Below are 14,185 nucleotides of genomic sequence, written 5' to 3'. Positions count from 1 at the left end.
CGCGCCTGGCTGGAAGCCTCTCCTTCCACAGGTGATAACCCTGTGGCTTGGATTCATTTTTTACGCACTTCCCCTCAATGTGAGCAGGAATGATTCACGAAAAAAAAAACTTTGCGGCAACTAAACTGTCCCTTTGTGGTATAGCGTGCTCACCTCCTGGATGTTGTGTGCTGGAGTTTGTATTTGTTCTCCTAGTTTCCTAACCACAAACCAATTATGTATTCTTTGGATTGCATGGCCTGGCTGTAGCAATGAGTAAAATGGTTCATGCAAACAATGAAGGCAAACGAGCCGAGTTCGTGACCATGCCCAAATGACTAAAAAGATACTCATGTTTGTTGTCTTGCATGTCTCCCATACCTCAGGTGAGTTTGAGTTGCGGGACATGGAGATGGATTGGGTCTTTGGTCAGAGTAAATGTCTTGTCTGCCTGGGCGTGCAGTAGTTTCCTGCGCTCAACCAGGATCAGCACCGCTTGACTCTCTTCCCAGACTTGTAGATGCAGGGTCTGGTCCTACCTTGATGATCAGGTCCTATGTAGACTTTCAAGCTAGCTAAACTGAAAACAACAGCGCTCTATCTTCGCACCAAGTTTGAAAAAATAATATTTTTCTCTTTGGAAGAGCGGGCTCTTTCGGCATGGAGCGTGTAAAGCATGCCTCTGTTTAATGCAGCATGCCAGACTAGTTATTCCACTGTCAAGAGAAATGTCATGCATGTTAATATATGTTAATTGCATGCAAATAAAGATGTCTTCTCTACCACATCCACAACGGAAGCACAATCATGGCCTCTGAGTCCCAAGTGCAGGACTTCTGTGAGAGGTCTCTGTTATGACTAAATTCAACACAAAACAAACGAGGAAGTCTGCTGCGGTGTTGAGAGCGTGTCACGACTTCCGCCGAAGTCGGTCCCTCTCCTTGTTCAGCTGCGTTCGGCGGTCGACGTCACAAGCCTTCTAGCCATCACCGATCCACTTTTAATTTTAATTTGTTTTGTCTTTGTTTTCTACACACCTGGTTTCAATTCCCCCCATTACATGTTCATGATTTAACCCTCTGGTTTCCCCCATGTTTGTGTGCGTGTTTGTTTTATTGTAAGGCTGTATCTGACGGCTGGTATTATTGTTGCCGGGTTTTGTTGTTAAGCCCGTTGATTTTGTGGTTCTGGTATTTTTCCAGCACCATAGTATTGTGTTTGTACTGGTGTTTTCTTGAATGAAATACCTTGTCCGGGCATCTCAGCTCTCCTGCGCCTGACTCCTTTCACCAGTTACCCACAGCCTTGACAGAGCGGTTGTATGAAACCAAGTACCTCAAGCAAAGCTCTTAACCGTGCCATCTTAATTTCTACACAGTTCGACTGGCCAAAAAATGTGGCATCTGAACTGTGCGTCACTCGCAGAAGCGAGCTAGCTACTATTTGCTATTTCTGCCTCCCCACTGTGGAGTTGCTTGGGTAGCTCTCTTGTTTAGTATATGTAGCATTAAGTCACTATTCTAAATGGACTGTGCTGCGGTCAAAGAGGCTAGCCTGCCTAGCTTAGAATAAAAAGCCTCCCTGCTAACGTCAGCTAGCATGCATAGCTTCCAGCTAATGAAACGTATTAGCTTCCCCCGGCATTATGGCAGCTCCTATTTCCAATTCCTGGAGTTGGAGGGAGTGGAGGAAGCAGGGAGGAAGGAGGAGGAAGCAGCCCCCGAGGACTTGGTTCGGGTAAACCCCCTGAGGCAGGGTCTGAGCAACCAGTGTGCCCTTCCACAAAAACGTTGCTATGACAACAGTGCCCCCACATTTGGTTGCAGGCAAACAGGATAATACGTCAGCCATTGCCGGAGCCCCCTGTGCCCGTAAGGGGGCCAGGCTTAATGCAGGCTATACAGTCTCACAGGAGCACAACGTATATGTTGGAAGGTTGTCCATGTTTAATGCCCCTTCTGTTAACCTGTGTTCCATGGTGTTCACAGGGTTCAAGGGGCATATTAATCTCCCCCAGAGTAAGAGTAATAAATTGGGAGATTCACTCTCTGCTCACAAGGGGGCACCCCTCCCCCATATGTGTCTCATTACTTGGCTTCAATTCTGATTCCTGCCTGTAGCTCACTAGACCCTATGAGGTATTTAGTGATACAGGTTATAGTCTCTATAGGCGATTGGTTGTTGATAGCAGAGTTGATGGAACGTGCAGGGTTGAACACAACCATGCTATTATCCCACAAACATTCTCTGTGGATCATATGAACCCCTAAATGAGCTGTCTGTCTCCAGCTCAACACTTTTCATTCCTGGGAATTAGATTAAATGACAAATCACCCCTGTCTGTTACCACAGAATGGGTCAGTTTTTCAGTGCTGTCTGTCCCATCCCCGGCTAGGTTACAAGACGCTTAGTCACCAGTACCTATGACTGGTTAGTAGGGTAACCTCCATGATAACAGATTCTTCCCTGGGTCTATTTTTAATGCGTGTGGTCCACCACTGGGTGCCAGCCGGTTACCGGAACACAGTTTACTTTCTAAACCGAGTGAAGCTTGTTGTGACAACAGTACCCCCAAGTGACACTGCCAATTGGGGTACGTCACTGATAGCCAGAGCCCTTGTACCCAGAGTGGGCTGTGCTTTAAGCAAACTGTGGCACAGAAAACACTGTTTTTTCAACAATAGGCTCCACAGGGTTCATGGGTGTTGAAAGTGTTGTGTCTCCCTCATGTAAGTTCAATCAAAAGTGTCTCTTCTCCGTGTTCAGACACACGGTTGTCAAGAGTGGCGGAAATTGAAAAATAACCATTGTCTCCCAGTCCACCAGGTGGCGTCTCGCCCCACTTCACGGGAGGCGCACTGACTGATCTGACCATTGGCATGTGATGTTGGGGTACGAGCTAAAATGTGTTGTGTGTGTCCCGAGATCTCAGTGCCCGCTTTGAGGGAGAAAATATCCTACCTTCTCCAGAAGCAAGCTTCAAAATGGTATAACGTATACTGTAGTTGGAGGAAACATGGGAAAGTTATGCTGCTTTAAAAGTTTAAAAACCCATTATCCCACTAAAAGACAAGTAGGAGCAAATGTCCTGTAAAAGATTTTGATGAGATTTTCACACTAAGAGAGTTCTTCCTTGTTACCCCCATTCAGCACCATTCACAACCTCTTAAGCCTTAGCCCCACACCACATGCTTGTAAATGTGAGTCAGCATGGAATTGTCCTCCAGAAATAGGTTTATCTACTTAAACCCAGCTAAATTCAGGGCAGCAATGCTTTTGAGAGCTACAGCAACACTTTTGCAGTTGTCCATAGCTACAGTGCCTTGCGAAAGTATTCGGCCCCCTTGAACTTTGCGACCTTTTGCCACATTTCAGGCTTCAAACATAAAGATATAAAACTGTATTTTTTTGTGAAGAATCAACAACAAGTGGGACACAATCATGAAGTGGAACGACATTTATTGGATATTTCAAACTTTTTTAACAAATCAAAAACGGAAAAATTGGGCGTGCAAAATTATTCAGCCCCCTTAAGTTAATACTTTGTAGCGCCACCTTTTGCTGCGATTACAGCTGTAAGTCGCTTGGGGTATGTCTCTATCAGTTTTGCACATCGAGAGACTGACATTTTTTCCCATTCCTCCTTGCAAAACAGCTCGAGCTCAGTGAGGTTGGATGGAGAGCATTTGTGAACAGCAGTTTTCAGTTCTTTCCACAGATTCTCGATTGGATTCAGGTCTGGACTTTGACTTGGCCATTCTAACACCTGGATATGTTTATTTTTGAACCATTCCATTGTAGATTTTGCTTTATGTTTTGGATCATTGTCATGTTGGAAGACAAATCTCCGTCCCAGTCTCAGGTCTTTTGCAGACTCCATCAGGTTTTCTTCCAGAATGGTCCTGTATTTGGCTCCATCCATCTTCCCATCAATTTTAACCATCTTCCCTGTCCCTGCTGAAGAAAAGCAGGCCCAAACCATGATGCTGCCACCACCATGTTTGACAGTGGGGATGGTGTGTTCAGCTGTGTTGCTTTTACGCCAAACATAACGTTTTGCATTGTTGCCAAAAAGTTCAATTTTGGTTTCATCTGACCAGAGCACCTTCTTCCACATGTTTGGTGTGTCTCCCAGGTGGCTTGTGGCAAACTTTAAACAACACTTTTTATGGATATCTTTAAGAAATGGCTTTCTTCTTGCCACTCTTCCATAAAGGCCAGATTTGTGCAATATACGACTGATTGTTGTCCTATGGACAGAGTCTCCCACCTCAGCTGTAGATCTCTGCAGTTCATCCAGAGTGATCATGGGCCTCTTGGCTGCATCTCTGATCAGTCTTCTCCTTGTATGAGCTGAAAGTTTAGAGGGACGGCCAGGTCTTGGTAGATTTGCAGTGGTCTGATACTCCTTCCATTTCAATATTATCGCTTGCACAGTGCTTCTTGGGATGTTTAAAGCTTGGGAAATCTTTTTGTATCCAAATCCGGCTTTAAACTTCTTCACAACAGTATCTCGGACCTGCCTGGTGTGTTCCTTGTTCTTCATGATGCTCTCTGCGCTTTTAACGGACCTCTGAGACTATCACAGTGCAGGTGCATTTATACGGAGACTTGATTACACACAGGTGGATTGTATTTATCATCATTAGTCATTTAGGTCAACATTGGATCATTCAGAGATCCTCACTGAACTTCTGGAGAGAGTTTGCTGCACTGAAAGTAAAGGGGCTGAATAATTTTGCACGCCCAATTTTTCAGTTTTTGATTTGTTAAAAAAGTTTGAAATATCCAATAAATGTCGTTCCACTTCATGATTGTGTCCCACTTGTTGTTGATTCTTCACAAAAAAATACAGTTTTATATCTTTATGTTTGAAGCCTGAAATGTGGCAAAAGGTCGCAAAGTTCAAGGGGGCCGAATACTTTCGCAAGGCACTGTATACTGTATCTTTCAAAAAATCGTCGATAGCAAATATTAGCTATAAACTGACCACGGAAGAGCCCATTCTGTTATAGACAGAAGCCTGTGACAAGACAGACCAATCAGGGCTCATCTCTCGGCATGTCCAACCACTCCATTATCTCAGCCAATCGTGAATAGTCAGGAAGGATCCTGTCTTTCTCCCTGTATAGCTCAGTGCTTTCTCCTTGGCTCAACTAGGCTGATCATTTAAAATTTGTATTAATATTTACAGGTCCCATACAAGTTTGTAATTAAGGCACATGACAGTTCACATGTTCAAAAATATTTTTTTAATGGCCCTACTTTGAAATAGGAACCAGTTTCAAACGCCTCAGATTCTGTAACGGGTCACATATAGGAAATGCTCGGCAGGGCCAACATAGATCTTTGCTCATTGCGAGACTGCTAATTGTCATCTGTTTTTCTCGATGAGGCCTCGGACCCTCCTTTATGCATTCCCCCCCCCTTGGAGATGATTTGGCCCACGTTGGGGAGGGTGCACCTGGAGGGCTTGTCATAGATTTTTGAGGCTCCCCTTTGGCCCAAGCATCCTTGGTTTGCAGAGATTGTCCGTATATTGGGCGAGGTCCCATGGCAACTCCCGTTGCGCAGGGATCAATTATCTCAGGTGCACAGGTAGGTTTGGGTCCCCCGGCCAGAGATTTGGGGTCTGTGGCTTGTGCCCTGGTGGTGTGGTTCCTAAAGGGGGTGCGCCGTCTCAGGCAGGTTTCTTAACCTATTGTGCCCACTTGGGATTTAGCTTTGGTTTGGGATGTTCTGTGTTATGCCCCCTTTTGAGCCACTGGAGTCTGTGAATCTGAAGATCCTCTCCAACAGAACCTCCGTGCTCGTGGCTTTGGCCTCGGCTAAACACGTTGGGAATCTCCATGCCTTCTCCGTACACCGTTCCTGTACTCCGATCGCTGCTGGCGACTAAGGCGACTAAGGTGACATTGCGTCCTAATATGACCTTCACCCCTAAGGTCATGACTATGTCCTACAGGTTCCCAATGGTGTGCATGGCCAAAGAGCTCTATTTTCATGTCATCTAAAAAAAAATTAATGTCTGAAGTTTTTTAAACGCCATTGGCACTAGGATTGGAACTGGTGCTATGGTCAGATGACATGAAAATAGAGCTCTTTGGCCACGCACACCAGTGATGGGTTTGGCATCGAAAGAAGGATGTGATAAGCAGAAAATAACCCCATACCTAGTGTAAAATATGGTGGTGGATATTTTATGTTATGGGGCTATTTGGCTTTCACTGGTCCTGCGACTCTTGTTAAGGTCAACGGCATCATGAACTTTACCCAGTACCTGGATACTTTAGTCAAAAACCTAGTTGCCTCTGGCAGTAGGCTGAAACTTGGACGCAAGTGGATCTTCCAGCAAGACAATAACCCCAAGCACACATCAAATTCCACAAATAAATGGTTAATTGGCCACATAATCAACATTTTGCAATGGCCATCTCAGTATCCGGACTTGAACCCCATTGAAAGCTTTTGGTTTGGATTAAAGAAGGCAGTCCATAAGAGCACACAAAGGATATCAAGGATCTGGAAAGATTCTGTATGGAGGACTGCTCTAAGCTCCATCCCAATCTGTTCTGCAATCTAAAATATTCCAGAAAAAGGCTCAATGCCATTATTCTTGCAAGGAGAGGGTGCCAGAATATTGAAAACAGGGGTGCCAATAATTTTGACCCCTATCTTTTTGAGAATAAAAATACATTTATTTCTCTGATTAATTGTAGCAGTATAGCATAATATGATTTTCCCATTTTGTTGAGCATACAATATAGCTCAGTATTTGTATTATTTATTTTATAGAGTATTTTTTGTTCATCTTTATCAAGGGTGCCAATAATTTCGGGTCATGACTGTATTTGATAAAACATATTACATTATACACATTATCATTGGCAATACAAAAATAAACATTGCTCCTTTTCTTTTTCCAGAGCCAATCCATATCAACCCAGCTACTCCAGATGCCCCAAAGTCCTGCAAACCTCCAATCTCAAAGAAGCAGTCCTTTGAATCTAATAAGGACACACCCAAACAAAGTAAGAAACTTCCTAGTAACATTTATTACAATAATAGCATGTACTGTAGATCTGACAACCCTAATTTTATATAACTTCAATCCATCTCTCTCTCTCCCTTCCTCTTCCACTCTGTCTCTCCTCCCTCTCTCCTCCTCCAGCCATGTTTGCCATGGAGATCAACGTCCAGAAGGATCTCCGTACCGGGGAGACCCGGGTCCTGTCCACATCCACTGTCACCCCCCAGGTGCTCCAGCAGAGAGGGGTCAAAGTCTATGACGACGGCCGCAAGTCTGTCTATGCCCTGCGGTCTGCCGAGTCTCAGCTGGGGGATGGTTTTAACAGAGTGGACGAGCTCAGCGCTATGGAGGTGGAGGTTCTGCTCAGAGCAGCTACAGAGCAGAAGAAGTCTCAAAGCGGCCCACTGGGCCACCAAGGCCATCAGGAATCCGTGTCTGCATTCTCCACCAACTGTGGCCCACAGAGCCACCAGAAGCCAACATTACCTGCATTCTCCACCCCCCGTGGCTCTCGGGGCCACCATGAGCTCAGCCCTATGGAGGTGGCGGAGCAGCTCAGAAAGGGTATAGTGCAGAAGATGCCTCAAAGCGGTGCTTTCCCAAAAGACCACCGGGGCCACCAGGAATCAGTGCCTGCATTCTCCAACACCTGCAGCTGGAGGGCCTCAGTCCCCAACAGACCCCAACAGAGTAATGCTAAAGTCATCCACAAAACCAATGGGAATGGGTATCAGCAAGAGTCGTATAAGCGTGATGTCCTCTCCAGGAAGGAGCTCCACTATATTGATGGAGTCCACAACTCAGGGCTGGAGATTCTTTCCTCCTCCCCTCACATTCCAGTCCATTATTTCATTGGCAGGCAGGATGAGGAGTACTACCAGCCAAACAACAGGTATAACCAGAATCCTTTCTCTTATGGTGTGGAGAAAGGGTTCCCCACCGACGACTTCTACCATAGCCCTAGAGAGAACCCGCGAGGAGGGATGTTTTACGACTCATCAGTTGAAATGGACCTGAGGCCGTCTCCGATCTACCAGGAAGACTCACACTTCAGTAGCCTGAACACCATGGACACGTCCGAGCCTGTCACCGCCATCTTTATGGGCTACCAGACCGCAGAGGATGACAGTGGGCGTGGCCTTGGCTATGAAGGATCCATCCGGGCCGAGCTTGTCGTCATTGGCGACGAGGATGGGGTGGACGAGAGTAACCCTCAGTTTAACACCTACACCGCGGATGGCTATAACAACCGGGGCTACCATCACTGTCAACCTCAACAGAACTTAATCAAATACATGGCAGAGCCCACAGCTAATTTTAACTCAAACAATGCATCACCGTACACAGCATCAAGGAATGTGGTCTATCCTGGTCAACAGGCCAAAGAGTCACACTACCTGTATTCAGACGGACAGTCCGACGAGGACGGGACAGAGAAGCACTCTGCCCCAGGTATCAGAAAGATTAAAAAGATTAAAAAGAGAACAAAGCCCTGCTGCATGCTCATGTAACCAACCTGCAACTGCTGACGCTACTGTAACTAACAAAGTTCACTTTATATGCTTTGACTGACAGCACTTTTGAGGTCTTTCATTGGCTGGCTAGTGTGTTGAACTGTGTGCTGGTTACTTGGCTTCTTCACTGCATCAGTTTCTCTTTGTCGTAGCCATTGCAACACAGAGTGACCTGAAACTCTCATTCTAATCACAATTTATCACTGTATAAATACATAGTGATGTTGTGTATCCATACGAGAGCTTGTGTTGATGATTGAAGTCAAACTCTGCCTCTCTCTAGTGGCTGATAGGCATTCTGCCTCCCTCTAATGTCTGAGATGCAATTGTACTGTATCTTTGGTTCTCTTTTAATTATTTGTTTCAATATCTCACATGAAGGATTCACCAGAATCTCAAACTCGAAGAACCATTTATAAACGTCTGTCTGAGACAGAAAGGTCGAGTGGCAAATGAGGTGAGCCCCTCCCCTCATACTAAAGACCTACTTGCCTGCCCTCTGGTAATTCTCACCTCTTTTCCTCATGTAGAGTACTACTCTAAGCTCTCCTTAGCACAACTTTGTTTTCCTGTTCGACTGTTCTGTGAGGTTACGCCCCCAAGCACAGCTTTTGTCTGTGTTGGGTGACTCTTTTGGGTAGGAATGAGCTTTTCCGCTTTTTCTTCCCCTTGTCTCCTGTGGTGGCTCCTGAGATTTGGCTAGTTTAGCTGCAAGGCTTAGCTACCCTGGCTAGCTCGCTGCAAAGCTAGCTATTCTACCGACTGGTTTTTCTACCTGGAAGGGTACAATTACTAGCTCGCGTTCTCATTTAGCTCAACCCACTACCGTGCCGCGTTGACTAGACCGGCCATCCTAGCTTTCACTGCTTATCGGTCGAGAGCCACACTTTTGTTCATTGCAAGACCAACATAGCGCTAGCTTCCTTTGGCTAACATTGTGCTAACTAGCTAGGCTAATAACCCACAAGGAAAATGCTAGCTACGTTCACATTGTTAAAGGATTTGTTTCTCAGGTTAGCACTGTGCTAACTAGCTAGGCTATTAGCCCACGTGGTGAACGCTAGTAATGTTTCACTTTGTTCTCAGATTAGCTATTTTTGTGGAGCCATGGAGCCAAGCAACGGTCAACGATCCCCAATCATGTGCCCTTGCAGATTAGAAGGTTTATTAGTCGCATGCACAGGACTAGCAAGCAGCGCACGGGGGGGAGGGGGCGGGGAGGGGGTCTGCCTAATGGCTATTCAGCAGCCTGATAGTCTTGGGGTAGAAGCTATTAGCCAATCTGACAGTTTTTGCCTTCTACACGCTCACTGTATAGAAACAAGATAAGATATACTTTATTAGTCCATACGTGATGGAAATGTGTCTTCTGCATTAACACAAATCCTCCGATATACACACAAACACACATTAGGTTGGAAAGGCTGGAGCAGAAGGCATTTAGTGAAGGGGACATGCCTGTGAGGGGAGACCCCTCTCTCAACAACGGTTATCATATTGGATTGTGGAAGCTATTACACTGGCATATAATAGTAAAGGGTTACAGCCTCTGGAGGGCCTGAGGGCTCACTCCACCAGTGGTAGAGATCCAGAATTCTAAATAATATCACGGGTCTGGGTTGAATCTGATATGATCGTCTCGGGTCTCGAGTATGTGTAATTTTAACTGACTTGTCCGGAAGGGCCCATACAGATCCGAATGTGACTGTTGCAGTAGAGAGAGAAAGAAAAGTTTATGTTGTTTATGCTGCTGCTCTTGCTTTTCACAAGAGTGGAGCGTGGCGCACGTAGCTTGTTGTTGGCCAATCATAAGTCATCAAAGCGGCAATAGGCTACAGTCATAGAGCCTCGCTCCATGTGTGGCAACAGTTAGGCGATCTCTAATAAATGGAAGATGGAATTAAAATGACTGAATTAAAAGTTAAAGGAGAAGGATAGGCTACAACGACCAAGAGCCAACAGACTACTACTTAATATTCTGAATGGAGTTATTATTTTTAGCAGTAGGATGAGAAAGTGCATGCACTCAGATAGCCTAGCTAGCTAACGTTAGCTAGCTTCACTAGCTTCTCCCGGTTTGATACAGTCTAAGACAGGTACTACGTCATCATATTTGATGAGAAATAACCTAGCTATGGCAGCTATTAATCTACTATAGCACGAGTCGGCTTGGTTGGTTTGGTTGGTTGCTGTCCCTCGTCTCTCCCTCGATGCGCCCCATGTCACTCACTAATAGTATGGCACACCTCTCTCCCTCCTCTTGTGCTTTATCAGCTCCAGTTAATAAAGTAGCTTAAAAAATGACTTTTTCTGCTGCTTCCCCCACTTGAACCGGGTCTGAATCCGACCATGTCTATATGGAACAGGTCTAGTTTTCCTTGCGTCCCTTTGGAATGGGTCTCTATATTTTTTAAATGCATTTATGCATAGTGGGTCTGGGTAGGAAAGCCCTAGGTCCATTTCGGAATGGGTTCAACTTTTTGGAGCCGTGAAGACCTTTAACCACAGGTATGGCTACTTTTTGGGCGCTGTTCAAGGGCATCTCCTTACAGGAGATATGCGATGCAGCTCGTTAGGCATACCTTCATAATTTGACCTGTCTCTCTCCGACAGACATGTTTGATTGGTTCTTAGAGCTAATGAGTTTCCGGGGAATCCCTCGTGATGTATCTCACTGATAATATCAGAGACCCGGGGTTACGCAAGTAGCCTTAAGATTCCTACGTGATGCCAAAGGGATCTTGACTGTTTGTATAATATGTAAAATATAATTTGATATTTTTTATGTTTATTGCTTTTGGGGAACAAAGATAAAATTGACTTTTTTACTGACATATTGTAAATCACTAGTGTGAATGTATATTGCAAATCAAATTACGCTCTGACTAAATAATTGTTTTGTACTAATTTAATATGAATTATTTGTATGTGTGTTTTCTAGAATCTCTTTTCTACATTACAATGCTGGTATGCCATGACTGTCCTCTGTATACTTACAGTAGTATGCATGATTGCTTGCCCTGTAACTTAAACAATAATTTGTTTATTATTAGCTGGCTTACTTCTCTTGTGTAACAATGAACTGTTTGATTGTGTGTGTATGTGTGTGTGTGCTGCTGAACTCTTTTTGTGTATTTGTTCAATGTTTGCTTTATTTATCATTAATGCATGTCATCACACCAACACTACACACACACACATACACGCACACAACCATGTGTCCAACAACACTCTCACCCCATGTGACAGACAGTGCTAACAACCTCTCTGTCACCTCTCATAATTTTTCTGAGCACACAGACAGACAGTGGACGGTCTGGACCTTAATGATCTTAACGGTCCAGACATCAATCAGATCATTAGACACGGATGTCTCCCGAACTAATATGCTTTTGACACAACTGAGGACATACACCAATCTTAGCTCACCAGTCGTGTGGTTGGTTCAGCCAGTCTTTTTCCTAACAACTGTGTCTGCTTGGTGAGTAGGCTATGGGAAGGTGGGTATTACCAAACTTCACGGAAAGAGCTGGGGTGCGTTCGGTTCTCTTCAACGTTTACTACATTGCGTGACCGTGTGGTCAATATGCCCCACCATATGGTAACTGCCCTCTTGGCCACCATAATCACAACCTGTTTTTAACTGGGCTCTTCTACCATTTCCATTGAATTCAATGTTGCACACCGTTCTGTCATACTGAACACAACCCTGTCCCATACTTTTGTCACGAGGTTATTTTCAGGAGTCACATTAATATAAACATAGCACAACTAATCTGAAGTAGTCCTAACTGAGGTGATATGAGGTGATATGGTAAATGTGTTTCATTTTCTTTTACATTCCCCACAGCTTCAAGTACAAGTATGGAGAAACCTGAACAGTTTGTGTAAAAATACACCACGCAAGACTCAGCAAACCTACACGTTCCATGACAATAGAAGAAGAAAACCAACTTTGCACAAAACATTCAACTAACAGCAAAATGCTTCTGAGATGCCATCAATAGCTAAAACCAGCGCCTTGTATTTGGATAATTCTCAATATATTCTCAATGTAAGGATGTGGCTAATACTGTAAAACATATGTTTGCTCATAATGTTTCCTTACACAGCTGAATATATACTAATGATGTCATTTAGAGAGAAAGAAACCAGCCGAAAAGTAGACTTTTGAAATGAATCTCTGATCTTAAATGTTAAATGTTCCTGAAGATATAAGTGCCTCTGATGTTTACTGTACTCTCTAGCCTTTTATGCTGCTGTCGGCTACTAGTCAGCACTTTTGATATAATAATAAAACCTTTATGGAGTGCCTCAATGTAATATGCTGTTGAAACTGTAATCTGGGAGCATATTTGTAAAAGCTAATCATGCTAACAAAACAATTAAAAAGCAAATTGTCAGACAACTGGGTGTTTTACTGTTGTTATACTACAAAGGCAATGAATCTGAGCTTTTCTTAAGTCCCTTGATGTAGGCTTTGATTTAAATAAGATGTGATTATGTGACAGTAACTTTAAGCATAAGGGATGACGCTACTAGGTATATGTCGATATCCATTTTAAAATACTGTGCAGAAATCTATAATTACTTTTAGTACCCCACTGTCTCTTACTGAGAAATAGATTTCTCTTCACTGACCTTTTATAGGAAAGATAAAATGTGACACTAGAGAAAATCCATATTCATGACATTTTGTGACAATTCTACCATTCAAAATCCTTGACAGGAGTAGCTCAGCTAGCTGTGTAGGAGGCTGTGTGGAGGAGTAGCTAACAACTAGCTGTGTAGGAGGCTGTGAGGGGAAGTTTTTGTATTTATCCCAGCTGTTGGTGACATGCCTGTAACACCACATCAAATAGTATGTGTGTGTAACAACTGTCACCAAAACTGCTGTTTTGTGATTGGTTGATTCCCACGTACCCGATTTGTGTCGCTGCCTGCCGCTGTGGCGTATTGTGTTGTGTGTTTGTGTGTCAGACATATACAGACAAGCACACTCCACTTCATCACTCCACCACTGGACCGGCCCAAACCCAGATCACCTTGGAAACTCCCGGAGAGGTAAGAGAGCAGCAACACAACACTCACTGTGTATCTATGACGTTTGGTCATGACCTACTTTTTCAGCATCAGGCTGAGAATCATTACAGGCACTTTAGAGACAGTGACCAAAGTAGGAATTTCATTAAATTACTTTACAGTTTTGTAGAAATTATTAACCGTTCAGAGTATTGAGTAAATACTGCTGCGGCAGTGTTCTGAAAGGCAAAAAGAGTGAGAAAGATTGATAGAGACAAAGAAAAACAGGGAAAGAGAGAGAAAAAAATGAAAGATACAAAGAGACAAAATGGTAGAGAGGGAGAGAGCTATGCTTAAACATAAATAACTTGTGTTATTGATATTTGGTTGATTCTGATCTTGTTGTTGCTTCAGTGTGTGGGTGAAGTGGATAGAAACAAATCTCTGCTCCAGTGAGCCAACTGAGTTTAGGAGAAAACACAAGAGGGTGGATTCAACTGTAGAAACACTCACAGCAGCATTGCACTTTCCTGCACACACTGGAGAGGTTGTCAAGTGTACCACTGGTTTAAGACTGAGGGGAGTTTATTTTTGAATGATTATTTATTCGTTTTATAAGTTTTTTATTTCTGGGTGGAGG

At 44.0% G+C, this 14,185-nt stretch overlaps 1 protein-coding gene across 1 annotated transcript in view; it reads left to right on the top strand.

Annotated features, from left to right (window-relative positions):
* Positions 1-12,515, top strand: part of LOC139387462 (palmdelphin-like) — a 29,938-nt gene extending 17,423 nt beyond the window's left edge. The window contains exons 7-9 of the mRNA XM_071133654.1: positions 6,927-7,010; positions 7,151-8,461; positions 12,374-12,515. Coding sequence (XP_070989755.1) covers positions 6,927-7,010; positions 7,151-8,461; positions 12,374-12,414 — 1,436 coding nt within the window. The 3' untranslated portion in view covers positions 12,415-12,515. The remainder of the gene's footprint in view (positions 1-6,926; positions 7,011-7,150; positions 8,462-12,373) is intronic.
* The last annotated feature ends 1,670 nt before the right edge of the window (positions 12,516-14,185 follow it).

Source organism: Oncorhynchus clarkii, chromosome 28, assembly GCF_045791955.1.
Source record: "Oncorhynchus clarkii lewisi isolate Uvic-CL-2024 chromosome 28, UVic_Ocla_1.0, whole genome shotgun sequence".
Classification (NCBI taxonomy): domain Eukaryota; kingdom Metazoa; phylum Chordata; class Actinopteri; order Salmoniformes; family Salmonidae; genus Oncorhynchus; species Oncorhynchus clarkii.
This window is presented reverse-complemented; position numbering and strand designations above follow the sequence as displayed.